The 24,491-nt window shown below is 50.2% G+C and overlaps 1 protein-coding gene and 1 non-coding gene across 2 annotated transcripts; both read left to right on the plus strand.

The window, feature by feature from the left end:
* The first annotated feature begins 3,851 nt into the window (after positions 1 to 3,851).
* LOC115932128 (U6 spliceosomal RNA) lies at positions 3,852 to 3,958 on the plus strand. Its single transcript, XR_004068456.1, has one exon. It is a non-coding gene; the product is annotated as a U6 spliceosomal RNA (small nuclear RNA).
* A 3,314-nt stretch (positions 3,959 to 7,272) lies between these two features.
* IFI6 (interferon alpha inducible protein 6) lies at positions 7,273 to 13,352 on the plus strand. Its single transcript, XM_004025268.3, has 5 exons — positions 7,273 to 7,416; positions 10,197 to 10,298; positions 10,888 to 10,965; positions 11,048 to 11,197; positions 12,942 to 13,352. Exons 2-5 carry the CDS (start codon positions 10,229 to 10,231, stop codon positions 13,034 to 13,036), a joined length of 393 nt encoding a protein of 130 aa, XP_004025317.1. The 5' UTR covers positions 7,273 to 7,416; positions 10,197 to 10,228; the 3' UTR covers positions 13,037 to 13,352.
* Positions 13,353 to 24,491: the final 11,139 nt, after the last annotated feature.

Raw genomic sequence — 24,491 nt, forward strand, 5'->3', positions numbered from 1 at the left:
CTGCCCCCCCCGGATTTCAGAGTTGCATGGGGCCTGTAGCCCCTTTGTTTTGGCCAATTTCTTCCACTTGGAATGGCTGTATTTACCCAATGCCTGTACCCCCATTGTATCTAGGAATTAACCAACTTGCTTTTGATTTTACAGGCTCATAGGTGGAAGGGACTTGCCTTGTCTAGGATGAGACTTTGGACTGTGGACTTTTGAGTTAATGCTGAAATGAATTGAGACTTGGGGGACTGTTGGGAAGGCATGATTGGTTTTGAAATGTAAAGATATCAGATTTGGGAGGGGCTGGGGCAGAATGATATGGTTTGGCTCTGTGTCCCCACCCAAATCTCATCTTGTAGCTCCCATAATTCCCACATGTTGCAGGAGGGACAGCGTGGGAGACGACTGAATCATGGGGTAAGGTCTTTCCCCTGCTTTTCTTGTGATAGTGAATGGCTCTCACAAGATCTGATGGTTTTAAAAATGGGAGTTTCAGCCAGGCATGATGCACGCCTGTAATCCCAGCACTTTGGGAGGCTAAGGCAGGCAGATCACCTGATGTCAGGAGTTCGAGATCAGCCTGGCCAACATGGTGAAACCCCATCTCTACTAAAAATACAAAAATTAGCCAGGTGTAGTGGCATGGGCCTGTAATCCCAGCTACTCGGGGGGCTGAGGCAGGAGAATCGCTTGAACCGGGAGGCTGTGATTGTACGGAGCTGAAATTGTGCCACTGCACTCCAGCCTGGGCAACAAAGTGAGAACTTGTCTCAAAAAAAAAAAAAAGACATACAACTCAAAAGATATTGCCATAATTAGCTGAGCATGGTGGTGCTCACCTGTAGTCCCAGCTACTTGGGAGGCTGAGGTGGGAGGATCACTTGAGCCCGGGAGGTTGAGGCTACAGTGAGCTGTGATTACAACACTGAACTCCAGCCTGGGTGACAGAGCAAGACCCTGTCCCCTGCCCCTGCAAAAAAGATACTGCCACTTTACTAAAATCCTATTCAATCATTAATAGTTAGTCCCATCCATCATATTGTATGAATGTCTCCCAGGGTGATGTCATTCAGGTTTGCAGGCTTCCATTCAATCTTGTCAGGTTCTAAAAGCAGGAGTGATCTCACCAAATATATATCACTCTTTCTGACATCTGGGATAACCGACCACAGACAATGTCATCTCTTGCTCTGAGCCCCTTTTGAGGTGTTAATGTAATATTGGATTTCCCTCTATTCATAATCCATTTATTAAATTCTTTACCCTCAGCTACTATCCCTCCTTCTCTCCATTAATATCCAAAGATTTTACCTTTGGAAGGGACATGAAGATTGCCACTGTGCTGGTCTAGATTGCAGCCAGCAATACTAGTCTAGTAAGTACTCCTTAGTTCACTCCAATTTGAATAGGATAAGATAGCAAAGGTGCAGAACTTGCGGGTGATTTTTACCACCAGGCAGTATGGCTGCATTCATTGTTAACTCCAATTTTGCACAACCCACCTCCATCAGGCCTTTAGGAATTGTGACATAAAGTTTAAAAACGTAGTTCTAGTTTTTTGCTTAGGAATCATCCCTGCTGCCAGCACTTTCCAGAACTCAGGGAAACACTTATATTTACTAGTTTATTATAAGGGATACTACAAGTGGGGACTGTGATATTGTAGCTGCAGCCCTGATCCTAGGACTACATCAGGAAGAGGAGGAAAAAAAATTTTTTTGAAGTGATTTGGGGAAGAAAGAAAAACAGTTATGGCCATTGTACCAGTGTACTCCTCCCTTGGCAAGAATTGAATAATCATACCAGCATCCTCCTCGCTCCCTTTTTTCCTGATCTATTGGAAAAAATGAGGAAAATCTAGTGGGGCCACTCCTTTAGTCTCCACTTGTGTTGTGTGTGAGCAACATGTAAGCCAGCCCTTCATGCTTTCATCTCCTCATATTTTAGACAACAAATGTTTCAATTACCCACTCCACTTCTCTATCAAACTATTACTTTGAGGAGGATATCTCTCTGCCCATTATTATTATTTTATTTTAATTCCTTTTTTTTTTTTTTTTTTTGAGACAGGGTCTTGCTCTGTCACCCAGGTTGGAGTGCAGTGGTGCAATCACAGCTCACTGTAGCCTCGACCTCCCGGGCTCAAGCAATCCTCCCATTTCAGCCTCCCAAGTAGCCAGGACTACAGGTGGGCACCACCATGCTTGGCTAATTATGGCAGTATCTTTTGAATTTTATGTCCGTTTTTTTTAGACAGGGTCTTGCTCTGTCTTGGAGTGCATGGAGTGCAATGGTGTGATCTCGGTTCACTGCAACCTCTGCCTCCCGGTTCAAGAAATCCTCCTGCCTCAGCCTCCCGAGTAGCTGGGGAGTTGTATGTACTTTTTGTTTTTTTGTTTTGTTTTGTTTTGTTTTTTTTGAGACAGAGTCTCGCTCAGTTGCCCAGGCTGAGTGCAGTGGCGGGATCTCGGCTCACTGCAAGCTCCGCCTCTCAGGCTAACGCCATTCTCCTGCCTCAGCCTCCTGAGTAGCTGGGACCACAGGCGCCTGCCACCACACCCGGCTAATTTTTTTGTATTTTTAGTAGAGATGGGGTTTCACCCTGTTAGCCAGGATGATCTCGATCTCCTGACCTCAACCCACCTCAGCCTCCCAAAGTGCTGGGATTATAGGCATGAGCCACCACACCCAGCCTTGTATGTACTTTTGATGTAAGAAATTTTGGTTTTTAGAGGACGGGTTAATAGGTGCAGCAAACTACCATGGCACACATATACCTATGTAACAAACCTGCACGTTTTGCACATGTATCCCAGAACCTAAATTAAAATTAAAAAAAAAAAGAAAAAGAAAGAAATTTGGGTTTGAAGGCCTGGTGCAGTGGCTCATGCCTGTAATCCCAGCACTTTGGGAGGCTGAGACAGGTGGATCACTTGAGGTCAGGAGTTCAAGACCAGCCTGGCCAACATGGTGAAACCCTGTTTCTACCAAAAATACAAAAATTAGCCAGGTATGGTGGCACATGCTTGTAATCCCAGCTACTTGGGAGGCTGAGGCAGGAGGATCACTTGAACCTGGGAGGTGGAGACTGCAGTGAGCCAAGATCATGCCACTGCACTCCAGCCTGGGCAACAGAACCGCCATCTCAAAAAAAAAAAAAAAAATGGGGTTTGAAGACCAGAGGTGGACAGTGATATTTTGAAATAGATATCTGAAATAGATAACGAAGCCTCCATAAAAAACCAAAAAGACAAGGTTCCGAGAGCTTCTCAATAGCTGAACACATGGATGTTCCTGGAGGACGCTGTGCCCATTCCCCCATACCTCACCCAACACATCTCTTCATGTAACCTTTCTAATTTCCTGTGTAGTAAACTGCTAACTGTGTTTCCCTGTGCTCTAGGAGCCTCTCTAGCACATTAATTAAACCCAAAGAAGGGATTATGGGAATCCCAACTTGCAACCAGTCGGAAGTTCCAGAAGCCCTGATTTGTGTCTTGAGGGTCAGTGTTGAGGAGTCCCTCAACCTGTAGGATCGATGCTTTCTCCAGGTAGACAGTGTCAGAATTGAATTGGAGGCTGGGCACAGTGGCCTATGCCTGTAATCCCAGCACTTTGGGAGGCTGAGGCGGGCAGATCCCTTGAGCCCAGGAGTTCGAGACCACCTGGCCAACATGGCAAAACCCCATCTTTACAAAAAATACAAAAATTACCTGGGCATGATGGTGCACCCCTATAGTCCCAGCTACTTGGGAGGCTGAGGCAGGAGGATCGCTTGAACACAGGAGGTCGAGGCTGCAGTGAGCCGTGATTGAGCCAGCCTTGGTGACACAGTGAGACCCTGTCTGAAGAAAAGAAAAAAAGTGCTCACTTCAGCAGCACATATACTAAAATTGGAATGATACAGGGAAGATTAGCATGGCCCCTGTGCAAGGATGACACACAAATTCATGAAGCGTTCCATATTTTTATTTTAATAATTAAAAAAAAAGAATTGAGGCTAGGCAAGGTGGCTCATGCCTATAATCCCAGCACTCTGGGAGGCCGAGGTGGGCAGATCACCTGAGGTTGGGAGTTCGAGACCAGCCTGAACAACATGGAGAAACCCCGTCTCTACTAAAAATACAAAATTAGCCGGGTGTGGTGGTGCATGCCTGTAATCCCAGCTACATGGGAGGCTGAGTCAGGAGAATCGCTTGAAGCCGGGAGGCGGAGGTTGCGGTGAGCCGAGATAGTACCACTGCACTCCAGCCTGGGCGACAAGAGTGAAACTCCATCTCAAAGAAAAAAAGAAAAGAAAAATTGAATCGGAGGACACCCAGCTGGTGTCTGCTGCTTGGGGTGTGAGAAAAAAACCCCACCCACACATCTGGTCTGTGGCGATTGTTGTGTTCAGTGAGAGAACAGAAAACGCAGGCCGGGCGCAGTGGCTCACGCCTATAATCCCAGCACTTTGGGAGGCTGAGGTGGGGGGATCACGAGGTCAAGAGATCGAGACTATCCTGGCTAACACAGTGAAACGCCGTCTCTACTAAAAATACAAAAAATTAGCCAGGCGCGGTGGCGGGCGCCTGTAGTCCCAGCTACTCAGGAGGCTGAGGCAGGAGAATGGCGTGAACCCGGGAGGTGGAGCTTGCAGTGAGCCAAGATTGCGCCACTGCACTCCAGCCTGGGCGACAGAGCGAGACTCTGTCTCAAAAGAAAAGAAAAGAAAAGAAAAAGCACATTAGGTCATTTTGGTTTTTTTCTTTCCTCTTAACTGTGTAGCGGGTTCAGGCCACAAAACAAGCTATGCTGCCACTTCTGATTATATGATCCTACAATGTTGCTGGATGTATCTGTGTAAAGGTGGATAACAATTCTGTAGGGAGGGAGAAAAAAGATTCTGTAGAAAGTCTCTGAAAGCCCACATAGGAGAATTACTGTTAGGATTCTTAGGATTCTGCAGTAAGGCTATGCTTACTGTGGTCCCTTTGGGAAAAGAGGCCCTGATGTGTCACTGGGCCCCAGTAGTGACTACACATCTCACCACTGGGTGCCAGGTAGCTATATATCTTAAGTCGGGTATTATCAGAAAGGTAGAGCAGCAATTCCATATGTGATGGAAGCTGGGCGCATTGGCTCATGCCTGTAATCCCAGCACTTTAAGACCTCGAGGCAGAAGGATCACTTGGAGCCAGGAGTTGGAGACTAGCATGGGCAATGTAGTGAGACCTCCATCTCTAAAAGAAATATAAAAATTAGCTGGGTGTGGTGGCACATGCCTATAGTCCCAGATACTTGGGAGGGTGAGGTGGGAGGATTTCTTGAGCCTAGGAAGTCAAGGCTGCGGTAAGCTATGATTGTACCACTGCACTCCAGCCCGGGAAACAGAGTGAGACCCTGTCTCTAACAAACCAATCAACCAACAAAACAACAAAGAGGCCAGGCACAGCAGCTCACACCTGTAATCTCAGCACTTTGGGAGGTAGAGGTGGGTGGATCACCTGAGGTCAGGAGTTCAAGACCAGCCTGGCCAACATGGCAAAACCCCATCTCTACTAAAAATACAAAAAACATTAGCCGGGCATGGTGGCGCGCACCTGTAATCCCAGCTACTCGGGAGGCTGAGGCAGGAGAATCGCTTGAACCCGGGAGGCAGAGGTTGCAGTAAACCAAGATCACACCACTGCACTCCAGCCTGGGGAACAGTGCAAGACTGTCTCAAAAACAAAAACAAAAACAACAAAAAACAAAGAACAAAACAAAACAAAAAATATATGATGGAAATGGTATATTCAAGGCTGAGCAAAAGGGGTCTAAAAGGCATGAGTAAATTAAATAAACAGGGAGCTCAGAGTCCTGTGGCACCCAACTCTGTTTCTCTGGGTTTTCTCTTTGACCCATATATATGGCCTCATGGAGTGTTCCCAGCAACCAACAGATAATGGAGGAAAGGAGTCAAACTCAATTCACAGATAAGTCAGTATAATATTTTGGTATCAGCTGGAAACAGACCACTCTATTACAGCCCCAGTTGGGGGTGGCACTGAATAATAGTGAATCCTCCCAGGGGGCAGAACTAGGAGCAGTATACCGTGTTGTTCCCTCTGTATGCAGAGAGAGAGAGAGAGATGGACTGAAGTACAGACATACACCAATTCCTAATAAGAGGCAAATGGCTTGGCTGGTTGGTCAAAGGCATGGGTGGAACAAGATTGGAAGACTGGGAATAAGCAGGTGTGGGTTAGGGGCATAAGAATGAACTCTGAATGGGCATAAAGCACCTGGATCTCTGTGTCTCATGTTAATGCTGACCAGAGATCATCTGCTGCAGAGGAGGCTCTACAGCCCAATGGCCAGGATGTCCCATCCTGTGGATGTCAGCCAGCCTCTAAACTTAGCCTCACTATTGCCTTGCAATAGACCTATGAGTGTCCAAGGTGGTAAGGATGGGGGTTAGAAATGAGTCCAACAACTTGGGCTCCCTCTCACCAAAACTGATCTGGCAATTGCCAAAATATAGCCAATCTACCAGCAGCAGGTAGCAATATGGCAAAATTGCTCAATGAGAATAGCCAGCCATCTGGTGGCAGGTCAATTATTTCAGACCCCTTCCACTTGGGAGAAGGCAATGATTCATCCTTACTGGAATTTCTATGTTCTCCAAATAGAGGTTGCATTTCTGACCCATAGCACTTCAAGCATCACCATCCAAAGGCTTTAAAGAATGCTCAGTTCATTATCTAGGGCCAGGGGACCCATCTTGAAACTCAAGATGTATCATGATGGCCACATGAACACAGGCTTCACTGGTCTTACCATATGTCCATGACCCAGAAGCAGCCAGCCTGAGAGAACAATGGAACAAAGTGACTTAATTTCCAAAGTTCTGGGGGTTTATAAACAGCATATGGTATGTCACATGACTACTGTGGGATTGGAAAAAGATCATGTAAATAGAGCACTTTGCACAGACCCTGAGCAAGTGCTCAATAAATGATAGGTGTTGTTTATTAATTGGACTGAATGGTGAAAGGCCTGTGTGCCCCAGGGGGAGCTGGTGATCAGGCTTCACTAAGCCCAGTATGGCCGTGGCTCTCATCATAGTGTGACATGCTTTGAATACCCTTAGTGGCTCCAAAAGTCCTCAGCTTGAAGTGCATTTTTCTGCCAGCAGGCAGCACACAAATGTTCCCGCTGGGCGGAGCTGGGAGAGAGGGGAAAATGAAACTCTGCAGAGTGCAGGAGCTGGGAGAGAGGGGAAAATGAAACTGCAGAGTGCAGAAATAGAAACTCCGACAGGGATTGGCTGCCTAGGGTGAGACGTGGGAGGATCCGCAAGTGATGATAAAAAGCCAGCCTTCAGCCGGAGAACCGTTTACTCGCTGCTGTGCCCATCTATCAGCAGGCTCCGGGCTGAAGATTGCTTCTCTTCTCTCCTCCAAGGTAAACTCAGGAGCTATGAAGTGTGGGCATCAAGCTGCCACCCTCTGCCAGGCTGCCTGTCTGCCTGTAAATCTCATGTTCTGAGAGCCAGGAGGCCCCTTCTCCTGGGAGGCAGCACTCCTGGGTCCCTTTTAGTGCCCTGGGCTGGGACTTGTCTAAGAGGATGGGTTGGAGATTTTTAGGGAGATGGGATGCAAAACCCCAAGTGGCATGAGACCCAGCTTACAGGTGCAATATCAGCGATCTGTGGCCTTAACCCTGTCACCTCTTGGAGCCTTAATTACTTCCTCTGTAAAAGGAAGGTTAAGTTGCCTTTGCTGCTCAAAGGACTGGATGATTTTAGAAGCCCCTTTATTATAGGATCCAGTGGGACAGTGAGTTCATCTTTAAGGATAGATGAAGCCATCTGGAGTGGTTGTTAAAAATGTGGGCTTGGTGGCCGGGCGTGGTGGTTCACGTCTGTAATCCCAGCACTTTGGGAGGCCGAGACCGGCGGATCATGGGGTCAGGAGATCGAGACCATCCTGGCTAACACAGTGAAACCCTGTCTCTACTAAAAATACAAAAAAAATTAGCAGGGCTTGGTGGCGGGCGCCTGTAGTCTCAGCTACTCAGGAGGCTGAGGCAGGCAGGAGAATGGCATGAACCTGGGAGGTGGAGCTTGCAGTGAGATGAGATTGCGCCACTGCACTCCAGCCTGGGCGACAGAGAAAGACTCCATCTCAAAAAAAAAAAAAAAAAAAAAAAAATGTGGGCTTGGGTATTAGCCAATTGTGGGTTTAAACCCTGACTTTGCCATGACCTGGCTAGGCAGCCTTGGGAATATTACTCAACCTCTCTGAGCTTCAGTTTCCTTATCTATAACATGTGGTTGATAACAATGGTACCTACTTCGTGGTGTTGTTATAGGTGCAAGTGGACTGCGTGCCATAAAGTGCTAAGTACTCAATACATGAGAGGAGTTTCTTGTTTTTCTTTTTAACTTAAGAAAATAGCATTGATCTGACAAAGATCACATTAGAGGTGAGTCTGAGGGCATATGCATTTTCCAGTTTTGTGGTATAAAGGAAAGAGCATAGGTTCTGAATTCTGACTGTCTTGAATGTGTACCCATGTTGTACAATTTGCTGTGTGACCTTTATCCCTTGTGATATTGTAAAATATATTTTTTCATCTCCCAGTTCCTGGCATACAACTCCTAAAATCCTTGGAATCTTCAAAGTGATAAATATCTTTTGAGTGATAACTGTCTAATAAGTTGACTGATGGCTGGCATTTCCTCTGGGGAGGGGAGAGGGGCTGAAGGTTAAGCTGATTACCAATGGGCAGTGATTTAATCAGTCATGCCTATGTAATGAAGCCTCCATAAAAACATAAAAGGACAGGGTTTGACAAGCTTCCAGATAGCCGAATACAAGGAGGTCTCCAGTGGGTGGTGCTTCTGGAGAGGAATGGAAACTCCATGCCCTTTCTCCCATACTTTGCCCTATGCATCTCTTCATCTGGAGCATTTGTAATATCCATAAGGAACCAGTAAATGTGGCTGGGTATGGTGGCTGATGCCTGTAATCTCAGCACTTTGGGAGGCTGAGGCAGGCAGATTGCGTGAGTTCAGGAGTTCAAGATCAGCCTGGGCAACATGGTGAAACCCCATCTCAAAAAAAAAAAAAGATTAGTTGGGCGTGGTGGTGCATACCTGTAGTCCCAGCTACTCTGGAGGCTGAGGTGGGAGGATCACTTGAGCCTGGGAGGCGAAGGTCTCAGTGAGCTGAGATGGGGCCACTGCACTCCAGCCTGAGCAATAGAGTGAGACCCTGTCTCAAAACAACAACAACAAGATCAATTTTTTTTTTAAAGAAAGAAACCAGTAAATGTAAGTAAAGTGTTTCCCTGAGTTCTGTGAGCTGCTCTAGCAAATTAATAAAACTGCAGGAGGGAATTGTGGGAACCCCAGTTTATAGTCAGTCAGAAACACAGGTAAAACAACCTAGGGCTTTCGATTGGCAGTCTGGGGGACTGAACCCTCAACATGTGGGATCGGCCACTATCTACCCATAGTGGTGTCAGAATTGAATTTGGGGACCCTCAGCTGGTGTTCACCAGAGGACTGATTGCTTGCTTGCTGGTGGGGAGAAACCCCCACACTTCTGCTGTCAGAAGCCTCTCGTACAGTGAGGGAAACTGAGTTTCTTTTTCCACACACCCTTCAGTGCTTTCTTTCTGAAAAAAAAATTAAGTTGATGTGAGGCCAATGTTTGGTGCCTGTAGATATTCAATGCATTGTAAGAATGAGTTTATCTTAAAAAAATTTTTTAAGCAAATTCTATGCGTCAGGCACTGTTCAAAGTGCCGGGGATACAGCGTGGAACAGTTGTTAAATTAACAAGTACCCTCAGAAATAGACTCTATTAATACCCCAATTTTAGAAATAAACAAACTGAAGCCCAGAGAAGCAAAGTACCCTAGTATCCTGCCCAAGGTCACTTGGGTACAAGACCAAGAACAACCACAGTCATGACATTGACATCTGCGGAGCTTACCACGTGCCAAACACCGTGCGAATCCGCACAGAATCCGCACACCCACCGGTTGGGGCAGGGACATCTCTGCCACTGATGCGGAGAGGAAACGGATTCCCGAGGCTCCTGAGAGGGATCCTGGATTCCATTCACCACACCTCGCTGCTTTTCACTGATTCAGTTGGAACTGGAAGGGAAAACAACGGAGCTGATGAGCTCCAAAAATGCTCCGGGGACCATCTCCCTCTCGCCCGTTCGCAGGTCTAGCGACGGAGCCCGCGCGCGGCGCCACCATGCGGGAGAAGGCGGTATCGCTTTTCTTGTGCTACCTGCTGCTCTTCACTTGCAGCGGGGTGGAGGCAGGTGAGAATGCGTGTAAGGATGCAGGTAAGGGGACAGGTAAGGGTGCAGGTAAGGATGCAAGTAAGGGTGCAGGTAAAGATGCGGATAAGGATGCAGGTAAGGATGCGGGTAAGGATGCAGGTAAGGATGCAGGTAAGGATGTGGGTAAGGATGCAGGTAAGGGAGCAGGTAAGGGAACAGATAAGGGTGCAGGTAAGGGGACAAGTAAGGAGGCATATAAGGGTGCTGGGGGATGGAAGGAGTGTGGGATAAAGGAGAGAGTTTCAGGGTCCGGGGTGTAGAGAGTCTGGCCTGCTTCTGTAGAGACCCTGGCGTCCATTCCAATGGACAGCGCAGGGTTGGTGTCGCCAGAGTCCCAGATTCAAATCCCACTACTCTGTTCATTCCTCCATCCTACCGAAATTTACTCGATGCTAATTCTGTGCCAGGCTCGGCGCCTAGGGGAAAGTCCCCTCCCCTCTGTGAGGCTCTCTGAGTAGGAGAGTGGTGGGCCCCGCCTCCAGGAGTGGTCCTGAGCATCAGACACAGAGTAGGGGACCCCTGTGTCCCACCCCGACACCCCCACTACGCTTTGTCTGCTCTCCTGCAGGTAAGAAAAAGTGCTCGGAGAGCTCGGACAGCGGCTCCGGGTTCTGGAAGGCCCTGACCTTCATGGCCGTCGGAGGAGGTGGGTCTGGAGGGCGAGGATCTCGGGCAGGCGGGGCGGGCCTCTGCCGCGGACGCTCCCTCACCCGCTCCTGTTCCTCCAGGACTCGCAGTCGCCGGGCTGCCCGCGCTGGGCTTCACCGGCGCCGGCATCGCGGCCAACTCGGTGGCTGCCTCGCTGATGAGCTGGTCTGCGATCCTGAATGGGGGCGGCGTGCCCGCCGGGGGGCTAGTGGCCACGCTGCAGAGCCTCGGTGAGTGCGGGGCCTGGGCCCCTGGTGGGACGTTCTTTACTATTATTTTCATCATACATCTGGGGAAACTGAGGCACTCAGGAATTAAGTAATTTACTCAAGTAATTAAGTAGTTTACCAGGAATTAAGTGATTATTTATTTATTTTGAGACAGAGTCTGGCTGTGTCACCCAGGCAGGCTGAAGTGCAGTGGTGTGATCTCGGCTCACTGCAACCTCTGCCTCCCTGGCTCAAGCGATTTTCCTGCCACAGCCTCCCAAGTAGCTGGGATTACAGGCACACGCCACCACGCCCGGCTAATTTTTGTATTTTTAGTAGAGATGGGGTTTCACCATGTTGGCCAGGCTGGCCTCAAACTCCTGACCTCAGCTGATCCGCCTGCCTCGGCGTCCCAAAGTGCTAGGATTACAGGTGTGAATCACCGCGTCCGGCCAGAAATTAAGTAACTTATTCAAGTCTCCCTGCTAGTTTAGACCAGAGCCTAGATTCTGACCCAGTCAGTACAATGCGAGAAGCCCCATTCTCAGCCTCAAAGGCTGGGCGCCTCACTGATGCTTTGGCCAAATCACAACAAGCCTCAGTTCCCTCAGCGGTGCGTGGGGATGATCACCCTCAGTTTAACATTTTTTGAATCTGCTCAATCTCAGAGACCACAGTAGCAAAGAAACGTAGTAGAGTAACTCAAATCAATCTCACACCAAACTGGTCTTGACTTGCACTTTTTGAACACCATGGACGGAACAGATACAGAGCTCACAGTGACTCTTCTATCGATTGATCAATCTATTGATCTATTTATTATAGATAAAGGTCAAAACAAGGTCTCACACTGCCAGGTTGGAATGCAGTGCATGATCACAGCTCACAGCAGCCTCGAACTCCCAGGTTCAAGCTATCTTCCTGCGTCAGACTCCCAAGTAGCTGGGACTATAGGCGCATACCGCCACACACTGGCTTTTTTTTTTTTTTTTGGAGAGACGGGGTCTCATTGTGTTGCCCAGGATGGTCTTGAATTCCTGGGCTCAAGCAATCCTCCCACTTTGGCCTCCCAAAGTGTTGAGACTGCAAGCATGAGCCACTGTGCTGGCCCAGAGTGACTCATAAAAAATGGCCTTACTTCCCTCTCTCTCCTCTCTCCCCACCCACCCCCACCTCTCTCTCTCGCTTTGAGGCCTCCAAAATCCTGGAGAAAACCTGCCCCTGACAAACTTCCCTCTCTGCCTTTCTGAACCTCGCATCTTCTCTTCTCTCAATTCTGAATGGCAAAAGCCCAAAGAACCAGCCCAAAAGAAGAGAGCCCTGCTCAGAGGGGGCCACACCCCTGCAATGGGAGGGGAAGAGTGTGGGCGAGCCCAGGGACACCTCTGGGATATCAGCTAGTTGTCCTCTCACATGGCACATAGCTGTAACAAGATGAAATGATCCCTGGCTTGTGAACCCCCCACACCCACACAGGGCTCCACGAAGGTGGCTGTTAGCATGATTAATAACATGGCGTTTCCATGGCAGACATCAGGTGAAGGAGCCATTATTTTTGCCTTTTTCATCACTGAAACACATCTCTGATTTGGGATGTCAAGGCAAGGTAAAAATGGGACTCACTTTGTAGTAGTGCCATCCCCTCTCAGGGCCTCTGTTTCTCCACCTAGAAATGAGGGGTTGGACTCAACCAATGGTTTCCAGACATTTGGATTCCCAGGCCTGGCACTTGGGCCCCAGTGACTCATCTGTGTTTCCTTTACAGGGGCTGGTGGCAGCAGCGTCGTCATAGGTAATATTGGTGCCCTGATGGGCTACGCCACCCACAAGTATCTCGATAGTGAGGAGGATGAGGAGTAGCCAGCAGCTCCCAGAACCTCTTCTTCCTTCTTGGCCTAACTCCTCCAGTTAGGATCTAGAACTTTGCCTTTTTTTTTTTTTTTTTTCTCTGAGATGGGTTCTCGCTATGTTGTCCAGGCTAGAGTGCAGTGGCTATTCACAGACGCGAACATAGTACACTGCAGCCTGCAACTCCTAGCCTCAAGTGATCCTCCTGTCTCAACCTCCCAAGTAGGATTACAAGCATGTGCCGACCACGCCCAGAATCCAGAACTTTGTCTATCACTCTCCCCAACAACCTAGATGTGAAAACAGAATAAACTTCACCCAGAAAACACTTTGTCCTGCTGTCAATCATGTTTGCAGTGAGAAGCCCAAAACAATCTGGCTCTGGCCTGCACCATCCACACACCCCCATTCCCATTTTCCCCTCGAGTCAACCACAGCTCCTGGAACACAACCAGTTGATTTTGTTTCTGGGCCTTAGCACATGTTGGTCTCTACCTGGATGCCTTCAGAAGCTCATCTGCCTGAAAAAGTCCCTTCCATCCTTCCAGACTCAGTTCAGACATCCCCTCCTCTGGACCTCCTGCCTAGCAGGTCCTCCTGTATAAACGGACAGGCTCGATTCCACAGGGTGCTTGGGGAGGCAGAACTCAGTTTGTTCTCACTGAGAGAAGCTTCCAGGTACTTCTCTGATTAGGCAGAGATGGAGAAGCCAGGTCTCCGTTCTCTCAAGAAGTGCTAGTGATCACCCTCAGATGGAGAATAAAGGCCAGCCCTTCGCTCTGGGGAAAGGGCGTAACAGCAGCTTTTCGAGGGCTCGGCAAGGCCCCCCTTTCCTCGTAGGACGCTGGGGATAGGGAGAACAGTTTGCATATGGCATTCACAGCCCTTCTGAATAGGAAGGAAAAGACAACCCAAGCACATAGGAAGCATTCCGTAAATGTCAGTTATGATTGATGAAGGACTTGCATAAAACAAAGAGGAAACAGCCAAGTGACGACCAGGAATTAGCTCATCTGACTTTGGAGTCAGGGTTTACTCTCTGGGGCTCACAGACCATATTCTTCCTTTCTTCCAAAGTTGGCACCAAATTAGGGTCTCTGCCCTTAGAAGAAGCCCCCTCCACTTATTCCCTTGGACAACATCAAGGCCAGAGAGATGGGCAGCCCTGCCCCAGAATTTTAGATCTGAGGCCTCAGCAGTCCTCAGGCTGAATGACACTGGAAATGACCAGTTCTTTATGGAAGACTCCACCTTCCCCAGGATCCCTTGGGACTGGCCTGCGCGGGATAACTCCTTGCCTTCATTCTGTAAGTGATGGCAGGGGCTAAGGACACCACAGCGGATGGGACCCAGTTCCTACCTATTTGAGGCTCATGATGCACAAATGAGGACCCCACCTTTTCCTTCCCTGTCACCACCTCCCCACCCCCATCTCCTTTCACCCACCCTCACCCTTGCCAGGGACCACAATCCTTGCCAGGGACCACAATCATCCTATCTGCAAAGCCTGTGGCAGAAGGGTGAACACACACCAGAATTCACCATCGCAAGTCGAGAGATGCTCAACACACTTTTAATTAATTAATTATTTTTCTTGAGACAGAGTCTCACTGTGCTGCGCAGGCTGGAGTGCAGTGGCGTGATCTTGGCTCACTGCAGCCTCTGCCTCCCAGGTTCAAGTGATTCTCCTGTCTCAGTCTCCCAAGTAGCTGGGATTACAGACACCTGCCACCACCCCCAGCTAATTTTTGTAGTTTTAGTACAGAAAGGGTTTCGCCACATTGGCCAAGTTAGTTTTGCACTCCTGACCTCAGGTGATCCGCCTGAGGATCACTCCCAAAGTGCTGGGATTACAGGCGTGAGCCACCGCACCTGGCCTCAATGCACTTTTAGATGCCTCCCTGGCAGCAGCCTTCAGAGAGACACATGGCTGTGTCCCCGCCCAGCTCCAGGGCTGAGTCACCTCAGACAAGTTAAGTACTCTCTTGGGGTCCCAGCTTCCTTGTTTTTGTTGTTGTTGTTTGAGACAAAGAATCTTGCTCTGTCACCCAGGCTGGAGTGCAGTGGTGAGATCTCAGCTCACTGCAACCTCCACCTCCTGGGTTCAAGCAATTCTTGTGCCTCAGCCTCTCAAGTAGCTGGGATTATAGGTGTGCGCCACCATGCCCGGCTAATTTTTGTATTTTTAGTAGAGACGGGGTTTCACCATGTTGGCTAGGCTGGTCTCGAACTCCTGACCTCAAGTGATCTGCCCACCTCGACCTCCAAAAGTGCAGGGATTACAGGCGTGAGCCACTGCACTCGGCCTTCTTTGTTTTCAAAACTAGGGCTGGGGGTGTTACATATCGTGTTCTCCAGGGCTTCCTCCTCTAAAACATCTGCTGAGCCTGAAGCGCATGCTTCTGAGTCCCCTCAGCCTTGTCAGATCCTGGCTTTCTGAGGATGAATTTTATTTTTGGAAGCAGCCAAAAGCCACTCTGTAGTGCCAACTTTGGTGACTAAAGTGGGTGACGGTGCGGGGCGATACCATGTTTGGTCACAAATGAGGGTAACTAGAAACTAGCAGGGCTTGTCTCTACTAAAAATACAAAAATTAGCCGGGTGTGGTGGCGGGCGCCTGTAGTCCCAGTTACTCGGGAGGCTGAGGCAGGAGAATCGCTTGAACCCAGGAGGTGGAGGTTGCATTGAGCCAAGATCACCCCATTGCACTCCAGCCTGGGCGACAGAGTGAGACTCCGTCTCAAAAAAAAAAAAAAAAAAAAAGAGTCCAAAAATAGATCCCATCTCTGACTGCCAATGTAGAGGTTCTCTGTCCTCATCGCTTTTCTCTGGACCTGTTTCCCAGATTGTAAAATGGGGAAGGGAAGGAGTTGGACTGTCGTCCAGACCTAGAATGTCTTTCTCCAGTGCTCAAGTTAGGAGCGTCTTGCTCTTAAATAAAATACTTTAGGGATTTCCTTGTTCTTTAAGGGCCTTCCAGGTCCCCTATACCCTTGAATCACCACTCTCCCGGCAGGGGCTCTCACAATTTCATGGTGCTATGTGCTGATCTGACCACCAGGTGGCAGTACAGTCCTATCTTGGAATCCATCAGCCCTCATCAGCCTTTAGCAGCTCCACAATTACCAACAGCCCTCTCTGGGGTAGGCCTCACCAGGGTTAAATAGAGACGGAAATGAATAGACCTCGCCCCTGCTCAGCAGCAGGAGCTACTGAAGCTCACAAGAGTGGTCCATCAGAGAATCCCTTCAGGGCCCACCTTCTCTCCCCTTCAAGTCCTCAGTCCTACAACTTGGGGATCTCCAAACTCCTGTAGTCAGGTCCCACCTCCAGGCTCACTGCCTACACTCCCAGACCCAAGTCACAAGGATGAAAGTTAACGAGAGGCGCACACCACACGCACTTCTTGGCTGGGCAGCAGAGGGGGATGCTGGGAACGGGGCATCACTAGATTCTGCCTGGAAAGGGGGGTCTGGGCCAGCCGAGGGTCTGGGGCAACAGTAGCTGGAGGCTGCCGAGGCAGGGGAGGCCTGTGGCTTCCTGTGAAGAACAGAGGAGCCACTTCCTTTAAGCAGATGGCTGGGGGAGGGGTGGAAGATGAGGGAGCATAGGCTTCCTGGCTTAGCGGGCAGAAAAGGGGTCCCAGGAAGGCCCCATGAACAGGTCCAGAGCAGCCTTCCCTTTCCCTCTTTCTGGGTCTCCATGGAACAGACAGCTGAGACAAGGTAAGGTCACACTTGTGAAGTTCTGTGCCGTGAAGCCACAGAAAGGATAGTCAGGTTAGGGAACAGGCTCATCTGTAGAGGCCAGTAAAGAAATGGAGCCTTGGTTATTCCAAAAAGCAAGTCCAAGCACCTACCCCCCAGTATCCGAATCCCAGTCCCCAGCCTCAGAACCCAGTCCCAGAAATCCAGCCCCCATTTCCCCGCTCCAAGCACCAGTTCCCAGAGAAACGTCCAGTGCCAAGTCAGAAGCTGGCAGAGGCCCAGTGGTTCATTATCTGTGTGAACAAATGGCATGGGCCCACAGGAGAGATTTTTTTTTTTTGAGACAGGGTCTTGCTCTGTCGCCCAAGCTGGAGTGCAGTGGCACAATCACGGCTCACTGCAGCCTTGACCTCCTGGGCTCAAGTGATCCTCCCACCTTAGCCTCCCAATTGGGACCACAGGCATGGACCACCACATCCAGCTAGTTTTTTTTTTTTTTTTTTTTAGATGGAGTTTCGCTCTGTCACCCAGGCTGGAGGGCAATGGTGCAATGGTGCGATCTCGGCTCACTGCAACTCCACCTCCCGGGTTCAAGCGAGTCTCCTGCCTCAGCCTCCTAAGTAGCTGGGATTACTGGTGCGTGCCACCATGCCCGGCTAATATTTGTATGTTTAGTAGCTACGGGGTTTCGCCATGTTGGCCAGGCTGGTCTTGAACTCCTGACTTTAGGTGATCTGCCTGCCTCAGCCTGACCACAAATTCTTGATGAACCAGTAGAACTTGCCTCCCAGCACCCACAGCTACCAGGGCACAGCATGGTTTAACTGCTTCAGGTTCTGATCTGCAGAAGGGGTAGGGGTCTTCACTCAGCCATGATCACTATCCTTGGAACCCACCAAACTAAGCCCATTTCTCCTTCAGTCTTTCACACTTGGGCCAAAGACACCTCCAGGCATGCCGGTGCCTAGGCCAGACACCTTCCCAAAGGCTTTTCCCCCTAACTTTTCAGTGATGGCTCCTTCTGCACTCTTTGGTCTTCACTCAAATGTCACCTCCTCAGAGAAGCCCTCCCTGGCCACCTACTTTAAAATTGCCTCCTTGTTTCTCTCTACCATAGTAATTGCCAACTTGTCTGCCCCTTGGAATCCCCTGAGAGCTTAAAATTGTACGGATACCTGTGTCTCACTCACAGTGTGGGAACAGCTTGCTCTAGCATGTCACTCTTTTAATTTTCTGTATAAAGCCAGTAAAGACATACAGCCTTGGTGACTCCAAGAAGTAGGCCCAGGTACCCAACCCCGAGTACCCAAGTCCAAGTCCTCAGCCTCAGAGCCCAGCTCCAAACACCCAGGTCCAAAGTTTTACATATATTAACTCTTTTCATCCTTACAATAATTCTCTCGGGTGTTCTTAGGATCCGCATTTTACAGATGAAGAGATCAAGGTACAGAGAGGTTAAATAACTTCCCTAAGGCAAGCAGCTAGCAAGTGACAGGACAAGGATTTGAACCCAGAGAGTCTGCCTCTGTAGAATAGTGCCTGGCATCTAGAGGGGCTTGATAAATAATTGTCCAATGAATGAATGACTTATCTTCACTCCCTCTGCCTCACCCACCCCCATATTCAATCCATCAACCCGCCTGCCTGAGCATTGTATCTTCTAATTATTTATTGAATCTGTTCATGTCCCACCCACAGTAGCCTCCCTCTCATCCAGCTTACTACCTTCCATGCTAGAGGGCACCTCCTAGGTGTCCCTGTGTCCACTCTTACTCCCGTGTCCACTCCTGTCTATTCTCCACACAGAGGTAGGGAGATTTTAAAACACTAAGTACCCAGTGACTGCCCACAGCACTTAGAAGAAAATTCTATTTCCTTACTATGGCCTCCAAGGTCTTAAATAATTCGCTCCCCTAAACCTCCAGAGCCTCATCTCACTCAGTTTCCTTTCCCTTATTTTCCAGCCTGCTAGCCTCATTGCCTTTGCACAAGCTCTTCCCTCTGCCTGGAACACTTGTTGCTTCAGGAGTCGGCTCGATGTAACTTCTGCAGGGACCTGAGCCCCAATCCAAATTAGACACCTGGTTATTGCAGCAGCCTGTATCTCACCGTCTCAGAATGAATCATGACTGCAATGAAAACGATGGCATGAGCATTTGTTACCATCAGGCTTCCGCCCTAGATTATGAGCTCCCTGAGGACAAGCAGAGGGTTCATCTCTCTTTATAGCCAGAACCCAGCACAGCGCCTGGCACACAGGAGGCACCCAATTACTTTGGCTGAGAGGATAGACATACATACAGACGGACGGATAAATGGCTGGAAGAGGAGTGATTGAACAAATACATTTTAAAATGCCCTGGCTGCATTTCTTAGAGCAGTTATAATGCGCGCAATTCACACGGGAATTATTTTCACCCTTTGAGGGTCCGCACCCACCGGTGCCCCAGTCGCCTTTCCCAGGCAAGGCCACTGGGCGGGGCATCCGGGGCCGTCGGAGTGACGTAACAGCGGGGCGCGTCCGGAGCCGGCCCTCACTTCCTGATTGGCAAGCGCGGTGGCCACACCCACCGCCGCAGCCGTCGGAGTAGAGATGGTGGCAGCGATGGGCGGAGGGGGAGGCCGGGTGTTCGCGCAGACGGCGGTGGGGCGGTGGGGCGGTGGGGCGGTGGGGCGGTGGGGTGGCGGGGCGGCCGCGCCGGCTTCAGGGCGTCGGGGTCTCCCGGGGCACGTTCATGAAGCCGGCGAGGTGGAGACTGGGCGCCGAGCGGTTCGCGAGGCTCGCGCGGTTCCGGGGGGCAGTGGGACGGCGGAGGGCTCGTGCGCTGCGGCTGGACCGCTCCCCGCGGCGGGCCGGGCACAGGGTGTGACCGGGCCTCCGGGCGCTCGTTGCAGCGCGTCTATTTCGGTGCCTCTGACCTCAGCGAGGAAAGTCCCAGAAACACAGCCCCACCCTCCCTCTCACCCTCCTTGACACGCTCGCCTCTTCCCCACCACCCCAAACTCAGACCCAGAAGAACTGCGGGAAACTAGGCGCCTGCAGACCTGGTTTCTTAGCCCTAACTCTGTGTGACCCAGAACAGGAGTCCCTGACTTGTGGACGTTAGTCCGCTTATCTGTAAAATGAAGCGACACCTGCGTTAGATGATGCGAGGTATGAAGTACCCTGCACTAGGGGTGCTGGTGCTAGGTGCTCCAGGGTTACTAGTTTCTTCCTGATCCTGCCGCTGATGTGCTCTGTGTCTTAGAGCAATTTCACTTAACCTCCGGGGCCAGGCTTCCCCCATCCTAGGATGAGTCAATTGCCTTTCTAGTCCCAGGGTCCTGGGGGCCAGGCCTTCTTGAATCAAGGAGTCAGTAGCAAGCTAACAGCAGGCACCGCCTCCTGGTGTCGGGGCTCTTGCCTTTCTGAGCCCTCACCCTCTTCTTTCCCCATGCTCCCCACCCCCCAGCTCAGGGCGCTCCAGCCTTGTCTCTTGACTTCTCTAAGGTTCCTCTGACAAGTGAGTTTTCTCATCCTCCCTGATGGCTCGAATGAGGTTGTGCCTAAGATGGCTGGGCTCCCCAGAGGCTCTTTGAGGTTTCAGTCTGCTGAGACCTTAAAGGGCATCCCAGGACAACCTTCCTGCATGTTCCTACCAAGGTTGAGTCACTCCCCTGCACAAAACCATTCAGAGGCTCCGTATGGCCCTCAGGCCACAATACCAAGGTCTCTCTTCTCAGCCAAGCCCCCAGCCAGGCTATAGCCAGACTCAACTTTCAGCTGTCTTTCCTCTCTCCCAGTGACACAAACCTCTGCTGGGATCACTTCTTCCCTGAGCCATCCCCTCACACCTTTTACCTGGCTAACTCCTCATCCCTGACCATCATGGAAGAGGATGGATCCTGACCCCTAAGGTGGGTCTCAGTTCAGTTGAGGACTGGTGAGTGACTGCTGACCTCACTCAGTGCAGCCACTCCCCTCCTTGCCTCCTTCCCTCTGCCCACGTTGAACTTTCAGCTGCCTGAAAATACATGTCTCTCTCGCCTCTGAGCCTTTGCACCTGTTTTTCTCTCAGACCTAAGCACTCTTCCCTTCCCTACTTAACTTGTATTTGTCCTTCAAAAAATCTCAGTTTAGGACCAGGTGTGGTGGCTCACGCCTGTAATCCCAGCATTTTGGGAAGCCAAGGTGGGCGGATCACCTGAGGTCAGGAGTTCAAGACCAGCCTGGCCAACATGGCAAAACCCCATCTGTACTAAAAATAGCAAAAATTAGCCGAGCATGGCGGCATGCACCTGTAGTCCCAGCTACTCAGGAGGCTGAGGCAGAAGAATCGCTGGAACCCAGGAGGCAGAGGTTGCAGTGAGCCGAGATTGCACTACTGCCCTCCAGCCTGGGTGACAGAGCAAGACTCCATAAAAAAAAAAAAAAAAAATCAGTTTAGAAGTCAGTTTCTCTAGGGGTTGGAGGCTGGAGTTCATGACCAGCCTCTGCAATATAGAACACACACTGTCTTGGCAGTATTTAATGTCTCCCCATTAGAATGTAAGTTATTGGTTGGCAGTGGTGGCTCACACCTGTAACCCCAGCACTTTGGGAGGCCAAGGTGAGATGGTTGCTTGAGGCTAGGAGTTCAAGACCACCCCGGGCAACATAGCAAGACCGCATTTCTACTAAAAAAAAATTTTTTTTTTTGAGATGGAGTTTCACTCTTGTTGCCCAGGCTGGAGTGCAATGGCGTGGTCTCATCTCACTGCAACCTCCACCTCCCGGGTTCAAGCAATTCTGCCTCAGCCTCCCAAGTAGCTGGGATTACAGGCATGCACCACCATGCCTGGCTAATTTTGTATTTTTTTTAGTAGAGATGGGGTTTCTCCATGTTGGTCAGACTGGTCTCGAACTCCTGACCTCAGGTGATCCACCCGCCTCAGCCTCCTGAAGTGCTGGGACTACAGGCATGAGCCACCATGCCTGGCCTCTACTAAAAATTTTTTTAAATTAGCTGGGCATACCTGGCATGTACCTGTAGTTCCAGCTAATCGGGAGGCTGAGGCATGAGCATCACTTCTGCATAGGAGGTTGAGGCTGCAGTTAAGCTTAAGATCAAGCCATTGCACTCCAGCCTGGGCAACAGAGCAAGACCCTGTCTAAAAAAAAAAAGAGAAGAGAAGAGAAGGGAGGGAAGGGGAGGGGGCGGAGAGGAGACCGAGCGTGGTGGCTCACACCTGTAATCCCAACACTTTGGGAGGCCAAGGCGGGTGGATCACCTGAGGTCAGGAGTTCAAGACCAGCCTGGCCAACATGGCAAAACCCCATCTTTACTAAAAAAATACAAAACTTATAGCCAGTCGTGGTGGTGGGCGCCTGTAATCCCAGCTACTTGGGAGGCTGAGGCAGGAGAATCACTTGAACCTGGGAGACAGAGGTTGCAGTGAGCCGAGATCGCGCCATTGCACTTCAGCCTGGGCAACAAGAGGGAAACTCCATCTCAAAAAAAAAAAAAAAAAAAAGATGTAAGTTACAGGAGAGTAAAGATGCCTTGTCACTATATCTCCTAATGACAATGATGGCCACAGGCCCTGGCCCAAAATGGAATCTCAGTAGGAGTTTATTGAATTAATGAGTGAGTGAATCTCTACCCAGTGCTTGTCCAGTCCCTGCTTACATACCTCCAGAGGCAGGGAGCTCACTACTCTTGAAGCAGCCCACTCCATTTGCAATTAGAAGACCTCTAATTCCTGCCCACCCCCAACCATTGCCCAAGAGATTCCCTGGAGCTGAGGCCCAGAGAGAGTGATTACCTTGCCTGAGGTAGTTGGTGCAGAGCCAAGACCTACTCAACTGTCCTGAGGGCATGTGCAAGCTCACCTAACCCTGAAAGAGCCCCTAGGTGTCAGCACTGGCCAGATCCCCCACAGCCTGTATCCATTTGTAGGCCTGGGACTTGAGACGCCATCGCAGCCCATTTCCCCTTTGCTTGGGAGCAGCCAACCAGCATCTGCTGAAGACAGGGATAGTAGGTCCCCAGTCTGGGAGCGGGGAAGCTAAGAAGGAAGCACTTTCAGGTAGCACTGGACTTCTGTTGCCCCTTTCAACCCCCATGCCAGCCCTATAAAGCAGGACTTGCCGTTCCCATTTTACAGATGCGCAAACTGAGGTGCTAGTTACCTAAGATAACACAGCAAGATAGTGGCAAAGCCAGGCCTAACTTCAAAGCCTGACCTCTTTCCTCTGCCCCTCAGCTTGGTGCCTCTTGTCTATCTGCCCTACTTCCAGGCCAATTCTTTCCTAAGCCTCATGAGGTCCTGAAGTGTCCTGTGGCTTTTGTTCCCCAAGCTGGGTCCCGCCCACAGTGAGGACTCACCAGCTGTGCTTTGGCAGCAGCTAAGAGCTGGCTGAATAACAGGAGTCATCCCTTCCTTCGGTATTTAGTCACTCCCTAAAACTGCAGGGGGACCCCGACCAAATTAGGTAGTGGCCAAGGAGGTGTTTTGGAGAGGCCAAGCCCCTGAAACTAGGCCAGGCCACCTATTTGCTGTATCACTTAGGTCTGTTTCTTTCATGGAGCCTCAACTTACCATCTATAAAGGGGGTGAATTATCCTTTCTCAGGGCCTCTGTGTGCAAGGATTCAGGAAAGCTGCTCTCCTCTCTGCCAGGCCACCTCAACTTTGCACCTGCACCTTGGGGAACAGATCCCCACCCCACCCCCCCGGCCAGGGTCCCTTTGTTGGCAGAACTCCAGCATAAACTGCACATAACCTGATTGTTGATGGGGGCCACAGATCCGGGGTTGGGGGCCCAGCTCCCCAGCTTCAGCCCTTCCTGGCCTTGGTTCCTGCTGGGGAACAGGCTCTGTCATCATGTCTGCTTCCTCTTCTTTCTGTGGCCTTTGCAGAGCCATTTCCCAGGGGGCTCTGCCTCTCCTGCCTCCTGTCTCCTCCTCTGTCTTCCCACCCTTCTTCCTCACACAGTGTTTATCCACGCCTACTCTGGGCCTGGCACTTGGCTCATAGAGCTGAATAAGCTCAGGGCCTGTCCTTGCAAAGCTCACAGTTTGGTGGGGGAAAATGGACAAGGAAACCAAGTTACAATTTATTCACCCATCCCAAATCCTATTGCCCTCCCTGCCGCTACCCTCACCCCTGCAGTCTGCGCTCCACGCAGTAGCCTGAGTGATCCTGTTAAAACAGAGGTCAGAACATGTCACTCTTCTGCTCAACCCCCTCGCCCCCCCCCATGGCTCCTGGTGTCAGAGGAAAAGCCAATGTCCTTGCTGTGACCTACAAGGCCCTGCGTGATCTACCTCACTGCCTCCCACTCTCTGCTCTGATCACTCCCTTCCAGCTGCACTGGCCGCCTTGCTGTTTTTCAGCATGCCAGGCGTGCTCCTGCCTCAGGCCTCTGCATTTGCCCTTGGTCCTGCCAGGCATGTCTTCCCCCAGGTAGCCACGTGGTCTCCCATCCTTCACTCAGGTATCTCTCCCCTCATCCAGGGGACTTCCCTGGCTGCCTATCTAAATATTACCCCTTAGTTGCCTTCTGCTCTTTTACCTGCTTTATTTTTTTTCTTAGCCACTACCAAATGACATGTAATTATTGATTTTCTTTTTCCTGCAAAGGCATAAATCCCATGAGGTCTCCTGAGGTTCCCCACCCCCAAAAACAAACAAAAAAAGGACAGAAGAGAGAGAAAGAAAAAGAATGCCAGAAAAATTCTGGAAAAAAAAAAGGCAACACTCACTGACTACTGTTAGATAACAATATTTAAAGCCTCA

The sequence above is a fragment of the Gorilla gorilla genome, chromosome 1, assembly GCF_029281585.2.
Source record: "Gorilla gorilla gorilla isolate KB3781 chromosome 1, NHGRI_mGorGor1-v2.1_pri, whole genome shotgun sequence".
NCBI classification, from domain to species: Eukaryota; Metazoa; Chordata; class Mammalia; order Primates; family Hominidae; genus Gorilla; species Gorilla gorilla.

Bases quoted from the DNA above. Each gene is read 5' to 3' on its own strand.
- IFI6 (XM_004025268.3), top strand. From the start codon at position 10,229: ATGCGGGAGAAGGCGGTATCGCTTTTCTTGTGCTACCTGCTGCTCTTC. The intron at 10,966-11,047 runs GTGGGTCTGGAG...CTGTTCCTCCAG, and splicing joins CTTCATGGCCGTCGGAGGAG to GACTCGCAGTCGCCGGGCTG. The intron at 11,198-12,941 runs GTGAGTGCGGGG...TTTCCTTTACAG, and splicing joins GGCCACGCTGCAGAGCCTCG to GGGCTGGTGGCAGCAGCGTC.